The 17,068-nt window shown below is 39.6% G+C and overlaps 1 protein-coding gene across 1 annotated transcript in view; it reads right to left on the bottom strand.

The window, feature by feature from the left end:
• The window catches only part of LOC124802831 (dynein axonemal heavy chain 2), a 1,031,222-nt gene that overhangs the window by 828,289 nt on the left and 185,865 nt on the right, over positions 1–17,068 (bottom strand). Inside the window, 2 exon segments of the mRNA XM_047263843.1 lie at positions 8,806–9,020; positions 11,481–11,627. Coding sequence (XP_047119799.1) covers positions 8,806–9,020; positions 11,481–11,627 — 362 coding nt within the window.

Raw genomic sequence — 17,068 nt, 5'->3', positions numbered from 1 at the left:
CAGTTGACAGGCGTTGCCTGGTGAAACGTTGTTGTGATGGCTTGTGTAAGGAGAAGAAATGCGTACCATCACATTTTCGACTTTGATAAAGGTCAGATTGTAGCCTATTGCGATTGCGGTTTATCGTATTGCAACATTCCTGCTCGCGTTGGTCGAGATCCAATGACTGTTAGCAGAATATGGAATCGGTGGGTTCAGGAGGGTGATACGGAACGCCGTGCTGGATCCCAACGGCTTCGTATCACTAGCAGTCGAGATGACAGGCATCTTATCCGCATGGCTGTAACGGATCGTCCAGCCACGTCTCGATCCCTAAGTCAACAGATGGAGATGTTTGCAAGACAACAACCATCTGCACGAACAGTTCGACGACGTTTGCAGCAGCAGGTACTATTAGCTCGGAGACCGTGGCTGCGGTTACCCTTGACGCTGCATCACAAACAGGAGCGCGTGCGATGACGTACTCAATGATGAACCTGGTTGCACGAATGGCAAAACGTCATTTTTTCAGATGAATCCAGGCTCTTTTACAGCATCATGATGGTCGCATCCATGTTTGGCGACATCGCGGTGAATGGACATTGGAAGCATGTATTCGTCATCATCAAACTGGCGTTACACCCGGAGTGGTGATATGGGGTGCCATTGGTTACACGTCTCGGTCACCTCTTGTTCGCATTGACGGCACTTTGAACAGTGGACGTTACATTTCAGATGTGTTACGACCCTTGGCTCTACCCTCCATCTGATACCTGCGAAACCCTACATTTCAGCAGGATAATGCACGACCGCATGTTGCAGGTCCTGTGCAGGCCTTTCTGGATACAGAAAATGTTCTACTGCTGCCCTGACCAGCACGTTCTCCAGATCTCTCACCAATTGAAAACATCTGGTCAATGGTGGCCGAGCAACTGGCTCGTCACCTATACACCAGTCACTACTCTTGATGAACTGTGGTATCGTGTTGAAGCTGCATGGGGAGCTGTACCTGTACACACCATCCAAGCTCTGTTTGACGCAATGCCCAGGTGCATAAAGGCCATTATTATGGCCAGAGGTGGTTGTTCTGGGTACTGATTTCTCAGGATGTATGCACCCAAATTGCGTGGAAATGCAATCACATGTCAGTTCTAGTATAATATATTTGTCCAATGAATACCCGTTTATCATCTGCATTTCTTCTTGGTGTAACAATTTTAATGGCCAGTAGTGTATGTTGACAGACTTGGATAGAAAATAGGCAAAAGTTTGAAATCTATTGCAGTTTTCTTTCTATTACTTGTATCTACGCATCACACATCAAACAGCATTATCTCATTTTTGTTAACTGACACAATAATTAACCCAAACAAAGTACAGCAGAGTACCGCTAATCCGAACCCCGGTAATTCGAACGTTTGGTTAATCTGAAGATGAAAAATGTTAGTCTAAGTATGGAAAACTGTGTAGTAAACTGCACACAATTTTAATTTACACAGTACAGTAAACACATATTAGAAGAATTGGCATGAAAACATTAGGTTTAAACAATGCATAACAATGAAAGAAAAGATGTCAAACTTACTAAAATACAGTGGAAATTTTATCCCTACTTTTTAGATGACAAAAACTCGTTGTTTTTTGGTGTAATGAAGACATTCCGTTATATGACGCATAGTTGCGCCATCGTCTCATAAACATCAAATCAGCAGGTGTAGCAGTGGGCTGTTGCTCCAAATAACGTAGCGCGAGGTCAAGGGCTTCTGCTGCATCACTGTGTGGCACCAACTTCCTTTGTCGCTTTTAGGCTCATTGTCACTTCCATCAGGGCAGTCCACTTCTTCCTGCTCTTGTGTCACAGCAGCATCAGTAAGGTTCTCCACACATGCCCCATCCGCTGCCACCCACTCATCTTCGTCTCCTTAACTAGCTTCTTCACATCCAGGGATTGTCTGTATCATTTGTAGTAGATTTTCCTCTTCATTTTTAACTAGATTGTCCTGTAATTCAAGAGATGTCCACAGTTTTCTCCACGACTTTCTCAGAGTATTTTTTGAAATATTTATTCTGCCATGCCTCAGTGGCCCAATAAACAGCATCCTTCACATTGGTCTTTTTTGTTTTGTCCACTAAAGAAATGCTATCATCTTGGATCAGCATTCTTAAAAATTGTTTTCTGGAAATCAGTTTTAATGTTTGCAGTATGCCCTGGTCCATTGGCTGTAGAAGTGGTGTAACATTCGGCGGAAAAAACTTCACCACAATTTCTCCATCACATAATACCTCAGTGCTGGGGTGAGATGGCGCATTATCAAAGAAAAGGATTGCATGGGGAGACAAATGATTTTCCTTAGAAAACTGTCGAACAGAGGGAACAAACTGGCCACGAAACCATTCTTTGAACAGCTTACCATCCATCCGCGATTTTTTCTGGTTCCGAGAATATACGGGCAGGAACTGCATGTTGCAGTTTTTAAAAGCTCTGGGCCTAACAGATTAGCTGATCAACATTAAAGGCAGCTTGTCATTACCAGCAACGCTGCTGCACACTAATGAAGTCACACGATCTTTGCACATTTTAAAACCAGGAGCATGGTCTTCTGGTTTTGATGCCAGGCTTTTTGTTGGCAGTACCCTAAAATTAAGGCCAGTCTCATCAGCGTTATAAATTTGTTGGGGATACTACTTTCCCTGTCTTATCATTTTTTCAAACTCACCCAAGTATTCCTTCCTGCATCATGGTCAGAAGAAAGCTTCTCTCCAGTAATTGTTAGCTGATGGATTCTATGACGTTTTTTCGAATCTGCCCAACCAACCCACACTCGCACTAAAGGACTTATCACCATTCATTAACTTGTTCAAGTAAACAGCCTTCTCCTGAACCAGATCTCCACTCAAAGGAGTTGCCCTTTCTCTTTCCTGCACAAACCAAAGGGAAACAGCTTCATCCACTTTATCATACTGGGACTGTTTCAAAGTCTGCTGAATTTCGAGTGTTTTTCCAGAAGATGTTGCACAGGACTGTTCAAGCTTAACTCGGTTCTTCTTCCAATCACAAATGGTTGCTTTGTCAACACCCATTTCTGTTGCCAGTTCAGATACATTCTCACCCTTGTCTATCTGCTTCAAAGCATTAAGTTTTTCTTTGAGAGTTAACATTGTATGTTTCCGTTTACTCATGACAAAAATACGTACACCGCTACACCTCAATGAATACAATACAACTGTTATGTGTGCCAGCGATCAATAACTAGCATAACCAAATGCTTTGTGAGCCAACTGCCAGTGCACTGACCTCAGAAACTACAAAGGTCTCAACAATGCGCAACAACAAGGGCAGGTAGCGAGACTGAGGCATTGTTGCCACACTTGTTCCCATTTGTTACCATGGTGTGCCTACTTATCTGCTTGGTACACTTCATTCTAGAAACTCATCACTGTAATTCTGGCTAATCCGAACAAATCGGTAATCCGGACAAGGTCCAGTCCCAATTAGTCCTGGTTAACGGGACTCTACTGTAAATACTAACACAACAATAATCAGCACACTACTGCAACAACACCTGTGATACCAGGACAACAAAGAAAATAACAATATTACTCATAATCAATACTATAATACAAGACACTGAAGGGGAAAAAAAAAAACAAAAAAACAAAAAAAAAAAAAAACGGAACTGCAGCAATTTGTCTGCATAACATATGCCAGTAAACATATATGAAGTGAGGATGCAGGTATAAACTGTCTGACAGGTCACAGTTTCTATAGTGCATAAGTGTGTAATTACACACAGTGTCATAAAAAGAGCTGCACCCAGAAGCACTAAACCGATCCACTAGACAGATATGTTGCATAGTAACAGCTATACTAATGGCTTCTTTGGCACGGTTGGCCATGCACTCAGGTAGCACATGTGGGGCCTTGGTGACATGGACATCAGTTGATAGAAAAGGTCCGCAAATGGTCATGCTGGACAGTATGCCAGTGAGTAGCATCACTAAAGCACTACCTGAACATGGCCTATGCCCCTGTGACCACATCTGAAAGTTGGTTGCCCATATGGATGAGTTCGAGAGGGACTGCACTGTGGGGTTGCAAGCGCCTCGGTGGTCCTATCGTTGTGCTGTGCACCACACTGGTCATACAGACAGTACCGTTGCCCACTGTTGGTGGTAATGGACACAGGAAGGCTAACATACATGACATGTAGAATCTGAATGTCCGACACGAGGAGCCACATGCAAGGAGATACGATGGCCATTCATTGGGCTGTCCTGCCATGTCTACAACATCGTGTAAGTACTGGTGCCATTGGCAGGAGGCTGGATCATGCAGGGCTCACCGCACACCAACCATTGTGAAGCCTCCCACTCACCCCCACAGCGTCACACCCGACCCACCTAATATTGGCAATGATGGACATGGGGCCATGTAGACTGGCAGCAGATCATCTGTAGTGACAAGTCTGCTTCTATCTTGGAGGTTACAACCTCCGAATCTGTGTCTACAGGTGCAGTGGAGAGTGCAAGAATGAGCAGTTTGTGGTCTCCCATCACATGTCCTGGTGTGACGGTGTGGGGACAATTGTCCTATGGTGCCCAAGCACCATTAGTGTTGCTAACAGGCTCTGTGACAAGCCACCTCGAGCAAGGACGAGGGCTTGCAAGTGGTAGCTCTGCTGTTCTTGAATGTCTGTGCCCCTGTCCTATTTCCACATGAGAACACTCATCCTTATACTGCTGCCGCCTGAGCATCCTTGCAGCAGCAGATACTGGTCATGGCCAGCCGCATAGCCCAATCTCTACCCAACTCATGAGAATGTCTAGGATACCATGGAGCATGTCATCAGGACTTCCAACTCCACCCGTCAATCTGCAGGATCTGCATGCTTTCGTATAAACGGCATGGGATGAAGTCTCACAGTACAACATCTGAGACCTGTACAACTCCACACCACACGTCTTTATGCTTGTATTCAAAACCATAGAGGCCTGACACCATATTAGCTTGTACATTTTGTGGCCGTACATCCCAAGGTGTTGGTGCTTCTAAGACGAAAAGTGTAATCATTTCATGTGTGTGCTACCACCTATCTGCCTGCCAACAATTGTCACTATCTGCATTGTCCTTCAGAGTGCAGCTTTTTTTTTTATGACAATGAGTGTAGATACTGTTCGAGTTAAAAACTCAATACAATGGACATTTGAAAACTCCGTGCAAAGTCCGAGAGATGGCACCAATGGTGCATATCAAGGTCATGATTAGTTAGTAGCGTTTTTGGAAAGAGCGCACACCAAGTTTCACCCGTATTGCTATATTTATTTGTGTTTGGCATTCGTGTGAATCAAGGAAGTCAAGTGATTGTCAAAAAAAGGACAAAAAAGAATTTCGTGTGGTGATTAAACATTACTTTATGAAAGGCAAAACGCCTCAGGAGACTAAAGAGGAGCTTGATAAACATTACGGTGTCTCTGCACCTTCGATTAGAACAGTTTATAAGTGGTTTCAAAATTTTAGAAGTGGCCATATGGACACAAGTGATGCTGAACGTTCTGGACACCCTGTGGAGGTTACGACTCCAGAAATCATTGATAAAAATCTATGATATAGTGATAGATTACAGAAGAGTTAAGGTGCATGAGATTGCTAGTGCTGTGGGCATCTCAAATGAATGGGTATATAATATTTTTCATAAACATTTGGACATGAGAAAGCTATCCACAATATGGGTTCCGCGATTGCTCAGCCTTGAACAAAAATGGAATTGTGTGAAGTGTTGAACGGATGGTTTGCAGCTGTTCAGGAAGAATCCGCAGGACTTTAAGCATCGTTTCGTCACTGTGGATGAAACATGGGTACATTACTATACTCCTGAAACCCAACAACAATCTAAACAATGGGTTACCAAGGGAGAATCTGCACCAAAAAAGGCGAAGACCATTCCATCGGCCGGAAAGGTTATGGCAACAGTTTTTTGAGATTTGCAAGGGATAATCCTCATTGACTATCTGGAAAAACATAAAACTGTTATCAGTGAATATTATTCATCGTTATTGGACCGTTTGAAAACCAAGCTGCAAGAAAAATACTGGCGACTGGACCGCAAAAAAGTCCTTTTCCATCACGACAATGCACCACCACACACCTCAGCACTTGTGGTCGCAAAATTAACAAAAATAGGATTCCAACTTGTTTCACATTCCTCCTATTCTCCAAACTTGGCTCCCTCAGACTACTATTCGTTCCCCAATTTGAAGAAATGGCTGTTGGGACAAAGATTTTCTTCAAACAAGGAAGTGATTGCAGCAACTAATAGCTATTTTGCAGACTTGGACAATTCCTATTATTCAGAAGGGATAACAAATTAGAACAGCATTGGACGAAGTGTATAAGTCTAAAAGGAGACTATGCTGAAAAATAAAAAAAAGGTACATAGTTTTTATTTTTGCATGGACTTTTCAAACGCCCCTCGTAGAGTTCCCTTGCTGCAAAACCCAAGATTACATTCTCATGAGAGCAAATGTCTCCTTATTACAGATTAAATATACAGTTCAGAATGTGTTAACTGATAACAAGAGATGGGTGTACTAAGTGGAGATAATGAAAAGTTGAAGCATTAGACTGCATACAGAGGTAGATGCTCAGGAACTTCATTTTTGATGACTAAAATGTCAATACCCATTGCACAGGATTTATTTTATATTTATTACGAGAGATCAGTATTAGGCCACCGTGATACTTTGTCGAGTACCATGTCATCATACAAACTGTGGTACAGGCAGGACTGTGCCCCTGCACATTCGGCCATCACACTTGTGTATATGCTTCGTGGGCTAAATATGGCCTCTGCATCACCTCAGCAGATGTTTGTCAACAGAAGAGTCACTGAGTTGTTACCACTGAGCTTCTTGCAGCTTCCACAGCATTGAGGGTCACAGGGTGGGGGATGGGGTAAGCTGCACAACTTTGGGATGTGCAGGTTGCGGTCCACAGAGCAGCATTCACAGGCACATATCCACATACACTCGGTCACAAGTCCATGTGACCCTGCTTACGTATTCTTCCACGGATGCCTACTTATGTTTGTTCTCCACCATTGGGAAGTTAGTTGCGCTCCGGGCTCCAACCCATCAACATCTGCTACGAGTCTTCGATACAGACTATTCCTACCACTGCTGCCGTCGGCCGAGATGTCGTCTCGCCTTTGCTGTGAGCCCTGTACGGAGCTGCATCTCCGTCAGCCATTCCTGAGGGCACCACTTTGCGGTATCTGCATGTGACTACCCACCAGCTCATCGCCACATAGGACTGTGTCATAACAGCACCCTGTTGCTCATCAGTGGACTGCCTTCAAGCTCCCAGCCTCTTGGGACTGTGTTGTTACTTATTCTTCCTTCTCCACACCACTTCAATGTCTCTGCATTTTACTGTAGTGTGCACCTGACAGGCACTATCAAGGATTGACATTTCTGTTATCAAGATATATGGACATTAGTTCTCAGAAGCTGTATGTGTTTTGTCATGTTAATAAATAGTTGTTATTGTATATCTCAATACTGCAAGTTACACTATTCAGCTACAGGATATTTCACAAACAGTCTGTACTTCATAGGAAAGCTCTAATACAATGTAATTTTTAGGGAAGAAGAGCACTCACTGAAAGGCAGAAGTGTTTAATCATCAACAGGCATACACAAAATCGAAAGAAAACTTGCTAGCATTCAGTGTGGTTTTTTTTTCTTTTTTTTTTTTTAAAAAAAAAAAACTAGGGTTCAAATACACACATACATTCACATGCCTATGCCCTTGCATGGCACTGGATGCACACACGATGCCAGTGTGGCATTTTGGAAGGTGGACTATGTTGGGATGGGGGTTGAGCCAGATGGGAGAGAGTTTTTAGGACAGGCACTACAGAAAACTGTGTGCACATGAGTGACATTGCGTGCTTCATGTTATTACAATCAAATGGCAGCCAACTACATGAATGTCCATAGAGTAAATGAGGCCACACAGATGTTTTGGCTTCCATTATCTTAAATCAGAACGTTTGAAATCAATTTGTATTATCAGCTTCAGCTGATGAACGAGAGACATGGATCAATCAACCAAGCCCTTTCAAAAATGAGTTGTTCACATCAATGAGCAATTGAGATACGCATGTCAAGAGTTAGTGGGATAGGCTAAAAAAATAACAATTGGATCAGACAAGTGATGAGCATAGTTATGACTTAATGAAAATGTAATGGAAATGGGCAGGATGTGTAGCCAGGTGGATAGATGTTAGATAGACTTATGGAGTCCTTTTCTGGATCCCAACAGATAAAACAAGACCACAGCGATGACCTAATGGAAGGTGGATAGGTAACATTAGATGATCTGAAGGGAAATGTATCACAAAGAACTGTAATGGATGGGAAAGGTTACAGGACGCCTTTATCTATTAGTGGACATCAGTTGCCTACAAATGATACTGATGATGATCATGATGACATATGTTATCACTAAAGTTTCTACATAAACAGTAGGTAATAACAAACATTTCAAAGTATGATTTTAATCATAGGGTACATCATTCTTTCATTTGATTGTTTACTTAGTTTATATGTGGTTTGTGCCCAGACGTTAAATAAAACCTAATTTCCTTTCATAATCCCATATTTAGCCTACTTCCAGATGTACAACTAATAATCAATCAGCACTTATATAAGAAAGTTATTAACTACAGAAAATTCATTGCAGTCATTTCTTATTAGATTACAAAGTTAAAAAGTATGGTTAACAATGCACATTTACAAACAAGGACATTCATAAAAGAAATTTACCCATCAAAATTGCACTCAATTAAACCTGGATTTATCAAACTGTGGCACATCAGAGGTCGACACAGCCTAGCATTGACATCTTCATCTAGTGTGTCAATCCATTTGTGATAAAGATCTTTCACTTGATTTTCTGTCCATTTCACTATGCTTTCATACTGTGAGTGTGTCTTTTCACCAATTGCACAAGGTATCATCCACTCAGCATCATCCAGTAACTGAAAATTACAAAAGGACACTTGTTGTCTGTCCAGATCATTTTTCCTTAGGGAATATACTATCATTGAAAAAAGTATGCATTACAAATTTATAAAATGTATTCAATTTAATATTACTGCATTTAGTATCTATTGGAAAAGGAACACAGTCTGATTGTTACTATGATGGTAGCTTATAGTTATTTCTCTGGTGTAGATAACTGACCTTTTCAGTGGCCTATCATTATGGAATCACAGTACTTGCAGGCAATTGGTTAAAGTCATACCTTGAAAACAGGAAGCAACAGATAATGCTGAATGCCTTGAACTATGTATCTCTTAGTCTTGCACCTTAAGGTCTATTAATGGGCCCTTGCTGTTTTCCCTATTTGTTTCAATGTATCAGCCTTTGCACGTCAGTAAAACACTATAGCTACATAATGTTTACTGATGTACAAGCAGGTGGATAGTATTCAGTCTACCAACAAGGAATAAAAGAAGTTTTACTGACTTCAATACAAAGCACAATAACACAGAAATTGCATACAACAGTCATGTGATACAGCACGTATACTCCTTTAATTTACTATGCTCACACTGGCTTTAGAAACAACAACAGACATTGTTTTCTCTTGACACTACAAAAGGGTGTCATCTGCAAATATTTGCTAATTTAATCCTATTTTGATCTCACTGTAATTTCAAAGTCAATATAGTTCAACTACTTTTCGCCTGATAATGTGTTATGGTATAATCTTTGGTGCTAACACAACAATCTCAAAGACAATTTTAACATTTTGTAAAGAGCTACTATAATCATACATGTGGTATCCCTGCAAAAATCACATTTTGAGGTTTAAAAAACCTGAATTTGAATACATGTGCACCTTGTTGTAAATAATTTGACTCAGAATAAGAGAAATTATTTGTAACACATTCCACTGCAAGGGAAGTGGATCCCCACTATGAACTTAATGATTTGTAATCTGGCACTAAAACCTTCACTGTATTGCCCAATAATATTAAATGTTAAGAGGCAATAAATCTTTATTCAAATGAAATTTAAAAAAGTATTCATTTTGACATTTCACTGTTCTGTTTTGACGAACTCTTTTAAAAATAAAAAAAATATTTCTACTACTTAAATTTCCATTAATATGTGCAGAGAATTAAAAGATAAATAGTATCTAGTCATTTAGCTGATGTTATAATATTTAAAAAAATGTAAATGTAGTATTGTATCACATGTAACAATAACAGTGTACACTTTTATTGCTAGACTGTAAAGAGAAAAAGTGAAATATATACCACATGTGCATTACTAATAGTATACTCATATTGTTGCTTATGTCACCATTTTTGTCTTCTAGGTACTGAACCATTCCACACCAAAGTGAATTCCTCACATTACAACATTTGTGGAATATGTATGCCATAATTATATAAAATAATTTCTATAATTTGGAACACCAAGTCATACTGGGACAGTCAATTCACAGTGTGTTGTGCATAACTGCCCCAGATATTTTAAGTACAAAATAATCTGACTTTTAATATAAACATGGACCTTTTTTTATATACTGTCCGAATAATAATCCAAGAGAAACCAAAATTACACTACAGTTAAACAGATACACAAAACTGGCACAGAAATAGATGGTGACTATATATTGGGAAAAAAGGAGAGAGGAAGAAAAAAAAACTGGTAGCCTCCACAGGAGGGTAATACTAGACAAGAGTTTAAAACCTGTTACATTACGTATGGCAAACAAAGTAATTAACAAGCCAGAAGAGGGTTGCTTGGGGAAGGAGACCAGACAGCGACGTCATCGGTCTCATCGGATTATGGAAGGATGGGGATGGATGTTGGCCGTGCCCTTTCAGAGGAACCATCCCGGCATTTGCCTGGAGTGATTTAGGGAAATCATGGAAAACCTAAATCAGGATGGCCGGACACGGGATTGAACCATCATCCTCCTGAATGCGAGTCCAAGCCAGAAGAGCTTAATTCCATTAATATTCAGCCCCTATGGATTGACAGGAAAGAATTCGTTGTATTCTGTAAGTAATATTTTATTTTTTAAATTTTTTCGTAAATGCCACAGTGTAAAGATTAATTCTGAGTCACATTTGCATGGGAGACTATGGCAATATGTGCCATTCAAATATCACATCATTAAGAAATTTGTTCATGTTGTATTTTAAGTAACAAGGAACAGGTACCTAGTAGAAGCAGATACCTAGTTATGCTTCATCATAATAGCTAATATCAACTCATACTGTATCGAAAGCAATGAAGAGTAAGTACTGAGTTATTAAAAAGGCCAGAATTCAACTATATTGTTATTATAATTACCAGACAGTTTTTGGAGTATTAAAATGATTAGAAAAATAATGTATCAAAATTTTTATCTAACACTGTTACTCACACACAAGAGAAAGAATGTTACATTATTTTTTATATCAGTTATCTATGTATACCTTCATTAAGCGATCAAGTCGTTTCTTTGTCATCCTGTACATCATTGCCCGGCCAGAGAAGTATGCATAACAAGCAGGAATATTATATTCATTCGACACCATCCTCTTTTTAGCAACTAGCATATCATCTACAAAAAGGTTATAGACCTGAAATTTAAAGCAAGTTCAAACTTTTAATCACTTTTATTTTGTTTACTACTGAAAAAGTATACTTATAACAGCAGTGATGTATACTCTGAAAGATAAAAAATGAGTGCTGATTTACATTTTGAATTTCCAAATTCTCTGCAAGACAGATTACCTTAACAACTGAATGCCTGCTGCTTTGGAAGCAATAGTGTCACCGCACAATGTTTCAGTGTCATTACTGCAGAAGCATTTATTATGGTTGATGGACATTCTGAAGATAGAACTTTGCTAAATTTCAAACTCCATTGTAATTTCACAAATACTTTTTTGCATTTGTGCATAAATACATAACAGAAAGGTGCTGATGTGCTGACTCAGTAAAGTTATAGAAAAACCTTTCCTTAAGCACAACCAACCTCAATTTCCAGAAGCAGGTTTGAGACCTACTTGAGTTACAACGTAAGTACGCATGTTCAAAAGAAAACTATCAGTGTTAAAAGCTAAAGCCACAAATGTTAGAAGTATCATACTCATCGCTTACAAGTTTCTTACATTCTTCTCCCAGTTTCTGATCATTCATGTACTTTAACAATCATGGATTTATTGAAAGATGGGGAGGCACAGTAGATTAAATTAAGCTGCAAGTGCAGCATGTTAAAAATGAATGGAAGTAGCAATTACTTAACAAACTTACTTCGGAGCCATTTTAAGGTCACGTGAGGCCCACTGCACAGGTGAACTGGAGGGGGGGGGGGGGGGGGGTCTCAAGCAACAACAGGTACTCATATTTCTTTAATATATACCATTATACTTCCATACAATATGTGAAGGAAATGTCTAATAAAATGCTATTCCAATTTAAGCACTAACAGATGCTAAGCAACTTCCTGTCAGACCAAAATTGTATGACAGACTGGGAATAGAACCCAAAACTTCGTAAAACTAAAGAAATGAGTATGGGTCATACGTCATGATTGGGCAGTTCAGTCAGAAAGACTATGTGTATTGCAGCAGTTTTTTTTATGTGGTGCTTGTGTGGATTCAAAGGATAGTTGAGGGGATTGGCAATAGACTCAATGTGATGGTTGTTGTACCAGTACTTCTCCTCAGCTCAGTAATTGTACAATAGGAGTGACAGGGAACAGTTTGGGAACTTTATTTTGGCACAGTTCTGTAAAGGTCAGCATCTGACTTCATTAGGCTGGCTTTACGTGGAACTTCTTTAATTTTTTTTTTGTAATCTTCTTTCCTGTGGCACTGCAAGCTCATCACTAATTAATAAACACATTCAATTGACACTTGACATCACAGTTCATCACATTTTCATCATATGACACCTGCTCAAAGAGTTAGTTTGGACATAGCTGATTATCTTTCAAGTACTTTACCTTCCACCAAGGATATTCACATGGAAATGTCCCACTAGTAGTCTTTTTAACTCATAATGATCTACCATACCTCATAACAATCTACCAAATAGCAGGATGTCAAATTAGTTAATTTTTTAGCAACAAAATGGGAGAAACAACAGTTGTCATAGAGCGAAATTTTGACTCTGCAGCAGTGTGTGCGCTGATTTGAAACTTCCTGGGAGATTAAAACTGTGTGCCGGACCGAGACTTGAACTTGGGAACTTTGCCTTTCACTGGCTAGTGCTCCACCAGCTGAGCTATCCAAGCACGACTCATGACCCATCCCCACAGCTTGAATTCTGCCAGTATCTCACCTCCTACCTTCCTAACTTCACAAAAGCTCTCCTTCAAACCTTGCAGAACTTGCAAGAGCACTTGCCCACGAAAGGCAAAGATTCCAAGTTTGTGTCTCGGTCCAGCACACAGTTTTAATCTGCCAGAAGTTTCAATGGTTGTCATGATACCTGTGTTGCCTAGCACAGTGTTCTGCAACCAGAGGGCCATGACACACTGGTGTGCACACACAAAGTGAAGGGTTTGATGTGAACATTTACATAGTACTGTAAGAAATTACAGGATTTCAATTTTAGAACACCACAAATTTTTATGTTGTTAAAGAGATTAAATGAAATTTATTTACTTCAATTTGCGGAAGGGATGGCTTGCAAGGGGAGGGAAAGTAAGTTGGCCAAGCATCCCAGGAGCTTAGTTCATCAGTGCCACCTGCCAATGGCGACATGTCTGATTACTGAAATATTATGCCCATTGGACACTATGAACTAGCAGTACACCCGTGGACTGTTCCATCAACAAATACGCTAGGAGAAACCGAAGAATAACAAGAAGGTGCTTGTTTATTTTTTAATTATTTAACACATGCTCATATGTTATATTTTCATAGAAATTAAATGTAATTTATTTACTCAATATTGTCATACTTTGCTTATCTTAATTGTCTTCTTGCCACTAGGCTGAGAGTGCATTGTAGCAACACTTCTCTTGCTTTACCCCAAATTTCTGGAAATTAGTAAAAGTTTCCCTTTCTTATTCTCATTATTGCATTGTTTCGATATTTGTTCCAATTTTTAACCACTTGTAAACTTTATTACTCTTTTTGTTTGCTGCCAAAAGACACATACACTGTTAGACAGTAATACAATATTTCAGTTCAACAACATTGTTGTCATTTCACCCTAGATTTTCAATTGCTAACGAGCATTTCAGTTCAATTTTATCATAGTCATGTTCTGCAGTGGCTTGAACACTGTGACTGTCACACCAGTCTTTTCAGTTACAGTATTGTTAAATCATTCCCCGCCCAATATGGGTAAGTTCAATGTACAGAGTGGTCCGCACTCGACTGCAAGTAGGGAAACTATCAAGCCTGAAAAAAAGAAACAGAAAGTTGATCAAAGGCAATACAGTGATAATTATTTACCTTTTTTGGTATGGTGACGAAATATGCCCAATACCCGAGTGTGTGTTGTCTGTGGTGAAAAACTCAGTAATGCTGGTGCACCCAGTAAAGTGAAATGACATTTGTGAAAAAACATTCCTCTCTCTTAAGTAAAGAAGTGAATTATTTTCATTAAGTGTTCAGAATAAAATAAAGAACAATCAAATCTCATGACTATACCAGGAAGCATTTCACAAAAAGTACTTGAAGCTAGGTATAAGGAACCCGAACTTACTGTAATGGCTGAAAAAACCACACACAATAGCAGAAACATTGTTAATGCTCACTTGTAAATGAATGGCAGAAATAGTCCTTTTTTCACAAGATGCTACTGATGTTTCAAAAATTTCTCTCTCTGCTGAGACATTCAGCCACCGAGTTAGTGACACGTCCGGTGACATCGATGACATTTCGAAGGAGACAATAACGAACAATCATTAGTTCTTATGTTGGATTGACTGTCCCACTGATATTGGCAGTTATGCACAACTTCTCTCCTACATAGGGTATGGTGATGGTGATGTAATTGAAAGCTATTTCTCTTTTTTGCAAAGAACTAACTGAAATATTTTGTGTGACTGATGACTATTTGGTCCGTAATGAACAAACTGTGAAGGATTGCATTAGTGTCTGCACAGACGGAGCTGCTTCTATGACAGAGCAAGTGAAAGGATTCATGGGTAAAGTATGTGAAGTAAATCCTAACTTATGAACTGACCATTGAAAAGATGACCTGTTATTTTGCAGACAGGCACAACGAAAAGACTGTTACACATGTGACGATCAGCAAAAGCCTTCATTGTGTCTGTCTGCAACTCAACGGGTCATCTTTATGGTGAGTAGCACTCTATCCTATTCCTAGTATTGTTGTTATTCAAACCTGGTGTTTCCATTATTTGAACCAACCATTGTCTCACTCACCATGAAGCCACTATTTCTGCCATCTCCACTGAAAATTGTGATGGACTAAGTACTAAAAGCCATGAAAGTCATCAACTTGCGGTCTTTAAATATGTGGCTTTTTAAGGTTTTATGTCAAGAAATAGAATCACGGTGTACTACACCTCTTCTGCATAGAGAAGTGTAATGGTTATTTTGAGGTAAAGTGTTAACATGAATGTCTGAACTTAAGACATGAGGTACTTGGATTTTTGACATTGAGGGCATTAGTATACAGATTTAATTGCAGATGATGAATGGGAATCTGAGTTGACACATCTTTCTGATATTTTTGTGCACTTAAACGAACTAAACAGAGAAATGCAAGGTAGAAATGAAAATATTGTGCCTAGTATGGATAATATTCAAGGATTTATCAATAAGTTAAATCTGTGGATACAAATAATTGGAACTGGATCATGGAAGGTAGCCTCTCAACGACAATAATGACTTGATGAACTTAATTAAAGAACATTTAGTACTATATACTATGAGGTTTCGGGACTGCAGCTGGATTGTGTTGACTTCTTGCCACAGTATTTCGGTTAGCAACCATTCGGCCATCCTCAGGTGTCCGCCACTGAAGACTGCTAGTTCACGGTGTCAGCTTTATAGCAAAAATTGGTGCAGAGATGGATGCACATTGGCAGCCATCAAAGAAGTGTCCTCTATCGAAGTCCAAGCCCTCTGCAAATACTATTCCATCTCTGGCATGCAAGCCCATGTTTAAAGGTGAAACTACATGTCCACCCTCTGTCAGAATGTGCACTCACAGCACTAAAAGCAAATGTCAGATGTTGCCTTTTGCAGCCCAGTAAGTCGGCCGTAGCTGAGCATTCTATTACTACAGGACTCACTATGGATTATTCTGCCACAAAATCCTGGCTCCACTAGTTCCTTTTGGGACTCAGTAATTAAAGAATCTATGGAAATACATCTAGCACAAGATATTATAAATCATAATGGCAGTTTTCAACTGGACAAGTCTAGGCAGCCGTTATCTCTTTAATTTCTTCTGAAAGAAAACATTTTATTCATAATGACACATCTGGTGACATCTGACGACTGTTTCTAGCACCACGAGCACGCACTCCAACAGAGTTTTACCTTTACACTTACACTTGTGTACCACAGATGGAACACTATTTGCAGAGGGTGCGGACTTCAATAGAGGACATTCCAGTGATGGCTGCCAATGCGCATGTGTCCCCACGCCAATTTTTGCTATTAAGCTGACGCCATGAACTAGCAGTCTCCAACAGCAGACATCTGAAGATGGCTGAACGGTTGCCAGCCAAAATATTGTGGCAAGATATCAACATGATCTGTCTGCAACCTCGAATTCTCACAAAATACAAAAATATTTTGGAGAGAGTGTTGAAGATTTTGACTAGGTTCATGATCCTTTCAAGAATTTGAAACATCTCTGTCTGCAACCTCGAATTCTCACAAAATACAAAAATATTTTGGAGAGAGTGTTGAAGATTTTGACTAGGTTCATGATCTTTTCAAGAATTTGAAACATCTTCCAAATAACCTAGGTTTAGGCTTACAAGAGGAACTGGCAGATAACAGAACACCACGATTAAAATTTTTGAAAGTACTTTTGAATATATTTTGGTTGACCAGAGTTATTTACCTTAAAATTTGTA

The sequence above is a fragment of the Schistocerca piceifrons genome, chromosome 6, assembly GCF_021461385.2.
Source record: "Schistocerca piceifrons isolate TAMUIC-IGC-003096 chromosome 6, iqSchPice1.1, whole genome shotgun sequence".
Taxonomy (NCBI): domain Eukaryota; kingdom Metazoa; phylum Arthropoda; class Insecta; order Orthoptera; family Acrididae; genus Schistocerca; species Schistocerca piceifrons.
Note: the sequence above shows the minus strand (reverse complement) of the source record. Positions and strands in the feature narration are given on the sequence as shown.